The following is a 4262-nucleotide window of genomic DNA, read 5'->3' as shown; positions in this document are numbered from 1 at the left end:
ACTACTCTGTGTATCTATATATATATATATATATATATATATGTGTGTGTGTGTGTGTCAGAGAGAGGTCAGGGACATGGCAAGGAGTTGACATGTATCTGTCCTCATCATCACCAGACTGAAGAAGGTCTGTCCATCCTCAACACCATCTCCAGTTGTCTTTGGCTCACCAGTTTGTGGACTAGCCTTTAGGTGCTTCCCTGATTTAAAAAAAAAAAAAANNATTTTACTGGTAATCGTGGAGTTGTTATTCATTATGATGTTTCTTTTTTCGCTGTAGTGGAAAGTATTCACACACTGAGTCAAAGCCCTCAAAACTTTATTGGACTGAGAAATGCAGTTTATGCAGACCCTGTATAGTTTAAAAGCTGCCTACAGTCTGAGCCTTGATCCAGTGTGCAGATACTGTCAGTTTATTTCTTTATTGGATGTGTTAAAAAACTCATAAATCTTATTTGTGCTAGTACCAGTTGGACATTACAACAGTTGTTTCCTGTTTTTACCAAGTTCAAAACCACACAACAGATGAAATAGACGCATAAACATAAGTGAAATGTACACTTTGTACATTTAACACTTGGATGCCATATTTCCTCTGTTTTTTTCTGTTTGTCCTGACAGGCCACCTCACTGCACTGTGCCATATGTTTCTACAGTGGCTGTGAATTTAATTATAAGCTGCTCTGATCTTGTTTGGTGACGAGTCTCCCAGATTAGGAATGTAAACAATTAGTCATATTGAATATTACCCTGCAAAGGCTGTTCTCCTACTCGGCTACTTATGATCTTCATTTGGAGCTCAATTAAAGCACTTTTCACATCCTCAAGTACCTTTCATGAGGTTTTGTTAGAGAACTTGTTCCATATTTTAACTCAGGACTTTTAGAAATTGTATCCCCGGGTTTTGCTTTTTTACAATAATTTGTTTAAAGTGTATCTTTGGCTTTGATTTTAAACTTTCTCCTTTTCTCTCTTTCTCTGTCTTTTCTTTGATCCACCCCAGCTGGTGTAGGCTTCCTCACTGTCTCCAGCGCAGTAACTATGTCAGCTCCATTTCTCCTGGGTAAAGTGATTGACACCATTTACACCGCTGGAACAGACACAGAGACAATGACCGCCTCCCTGACATCATTATGCATCATGCTGACGGGGGTGTTCCTGTGTGGCGGGGCAGCCAATGCTGCCAGAGTCTACCTCATGCAGACCTCAGGTGAGACAAGGAGGGAGATCAATACTCTACAGGGGTATATGAGGAAACACACGCACAGACAAATACCAGACAATACTTGACACAAACTCACTGATGTCTGCATCAATGAGCAGAATGTGAGGAATCTGTTTGTATCTCTCCTCCAGGTCTTCCTCTTTGTTTTCCTCATTCAGGAAAGGATAGGAAATATTAACTTTCAGTATCTTATATATCGAAGGAATGTGTGCGAAATATATTTGCTTTCTTCAAAATTGCACCTGCCAGCACCTCTGACACTCAGTAATTGACACATGATATGATGATATCATACGATATATGATATCATATGTTGGTTTAATCCGTGCACAAGCAGAAACACTGCACTGATATCTTGGCGACTCGCAGCCGGGCACAGTGACTTCCTGGCAACCTTACAGTGACAACATTTCTGTTTGTGGACATATTAAACACTAGTTAATTGTTAATTAGTGAGCTTTAAAGATGCAGGCAGGTGTATTGTTGAACTTTGGAGCTTTTTTAAATCGGCTGATTAATCCTTTCCTTTACTATTTGCCACAAATAATGAAATGCCCATCACAAGTTAATCAAGCCCAAATGTTTTCAAAAATGTGTTTACGTCTTTTTCTCTTCTCTCTTCAGGCCAAAAGATTGTTCGTAATCTCCGTGCCTCCCTCTTCTCCTCCATCCTCAGACAGGAAGTGGGTTTTTTTGATGGGAGTAGGACTGGCGAGCTTATCAACCGCCTCTCTGCTGACACGGCCGTGGTGGGCCACTCGATCACTGACAACCTGTCAGACGGGCTGAGAGCTGTTGCCCAAGCCGCTGCTGGCGTCAGTATGATGGTGAGTACGTCCCTCAGAGCGATCACAGCTATGTGGTCGATCAGGATAGGTTTGAATGAGGAATCAGTGGGCATCCTTTATTTTGTACATACTCTCCTTATCTTTATTTCTGTGTCTATTGTTTGAGCTTCAGTCTGGCTTTAAAAACCTTACAGTCGTTTAACAACAGAGAAAGGTGTGTGCATGTATATTGTTGTGTTGTTCAGTACAAGGAAGTAGTTCTTTTGTGTACGTGTTTCCATTCAATGCTGTCGGTATGTGAGCTGAGAGTTTCCCTACACATTACTGTTAGTAGATTATAAGACTGTTGGGAAACAGGTTTACAAAAACAAGGAAATGGGAAGATTCTGACTGACACAACCCTGCCAAACTGATAGGGAGGCTCAAAGCTGTGTATGTGTGTGTGTGTGTGTGTGAACTGATACTTATTTGCTGAGCTATTCATCTAAACTCACTTGACTATATTCATCAGTCTCAGTGTTTTTTATGTCTTATCCTTTATGAATTAAATATTTGTTGAGCATCAGGTCTGTTAACTGGTGCTTTTACTTCCTTTACAAAACTTTTTCTGGTTCCATTTTTTGACGGCTGCATTTTCCAAAACAGAAAATCAGGAAACACAACACAAGCTCATGACAAACCATTTGTTTACTCACAGGGAAGTAAAATTATTTATGGCATAAGAAACTTTCAAGGATATAAATGAAATGAGGCCACTTGGGGTGAACTTTGTTCTCTTCCTCCTCCCTCTCCTTTTCTTTTCTCCCTTTTTATTTCCATTAACTGTTGCTTTTTTCTTCTCTCTTGTTTTGTAGTTCTACGTCTCCCCGAGTCTTGCCAGCTTTGTGTTGCTGATTGTTCCACCCATGGCTGGTCTTGCTGTCATCTATGGCAGATACCTTCGCTCCATCTCCAAACGCACACAGGACGCACTCGCACAAGCTACACAGGTACAGTGCACAAAAAAGTGTCTGAGAAGGTTTAATAACCACAGTTGTGGTGTTCAGTTAGTTTCCAGTTGCCAGATGCGTAACAGCAAGGATTACTAGGAGGACTTGTTGTGCCAATAAAACCCATTATTTTTGCCTTTACATTAAGACCGTGATTTTAGTTGTAGCTTTATACTGAAAACCACAGTTCATATTTGTGGTTGGTAAAGTAATACTGTTTGTCTATCCCTTTAGTGTTGTGTATTTCTGATATAAATGCTGCACTGCCTGTGGTAGCTTAATTAAATTTGCAGGTAGAGTTAATTTACTATGTTGATAACCTGATTTGGGATTTAGATAAAGGCCTAATAAACCTGTTTTAATGTAGTTGGCAGAGGAGCGGATCAGCAACATTCGGACAGTGAGGGCTTTTGGTAAAGAGCTGTCAGAGGTCAACACATACACACAGAAGACAGACCAGGTCTTCACTCTGGCCAGGAAGGAGGCTGTAATACGAGCTGGCTTCTTTGGAGTGGTAAGTGTGTGTCTCAAGTCAAGTCAGTGTTATTCATATAGCCCAATATCATAAACATGGATTGTACAATCTGTACAGCATACAACATCCTCTATCCTTAGACCCTTGATTCGGATAAGGAAAAACTCCCCAAAAACCCCTTTAACTGGGAAAGGAATGGAATAAACCTCACGAAGAGCAACATAAGAGGGATCCCTCTCCCAGAACAGACATACATCCAATTGATTGTGTGTGTACATTTCAAAGTCAAAATTCATTAGAAGCACCTTTTAAAGATATCTGTAGATCAACATCTAACGGATCGGGAGCCGATCAAGGGAAGCTAACATTGGTGTCTAGCTGCAGCATTCTGAACCATTTGAAGACTTTTAGTACCAGCTCACAGCCAGACTACAAAAGGTTACAATAATCAAGTCTGGATGAAAGCAAAGCTGGCATTAGGATCTGTGCATCAGCCATGGTCAGGAAAGACCTAATTTAACTGTGGTGCACAGGTAGAAAAAGGCAGTTGTTCGCTGATCAAACTTGTGTCTATGTCTATAGCAGACTAATCGCAGTCCATGGCTCTTCTCACTCTTACTATCTCTGGATTAGTGTGTTCCTATATCTTTTATGTAAATAATTAGTTTGAGCTGGTAAATATTTAAATAGTTGACCTTCTCCCTCCCTTTTGTATATAAACATTCAATTATGTACATTAAATGTACATTGTAGTGAGTTTGTGATTATTTGGCTAAGTAATAATA

At 40.1% G+C, this 4262-nt stretch overlaps 1 protein-coding gene across 1 annotated transcript in view; it reads left to right on the top strand.

The window, feature by feature from the left end:
• The window catches only part of abcb10 (ATP-binding cassette, sub-family B (MDR/TAP), member 10), an 11379-nt gene that overhangs the window by 1671 nt on the left and 5446 nt on the right, over positions 1-4262 (top strand). Inside the window, 4 exon segments of the mRNA XM_035652204.1 lie at positions 1004-1210; positions 1850-2052; positions 2868-3002; positions 3370-3516. Coding sequence (XP_035508097.1) covers positions 1004-1210; positions 1850-2052; positions 2868-3002; positions 3370-3516 — 692 coding nt within the window.

Source organism: Morone saxatilis, unplaced genomic scaffold (assembly GCF_004916995.1).
Source record: "Morone saxatilis isolate NCDOM2014 unplaced genomic scaffold, NCSU_SB_2.0 Contig11, whole genome shotgun sequence".
In the NCBI taxonomy this organism is placed as follows: domain Eukaryota; kingdom Metazoa; phylum Chordata; class Actinopteri; family Moronidae; genus Morone; species Morone saxatilis.
The sequence above is the reverse complement of the archived record's forward strand: the minus strand, read 5'-3'. Positions and strand labels throughout refer to the sequence as shown.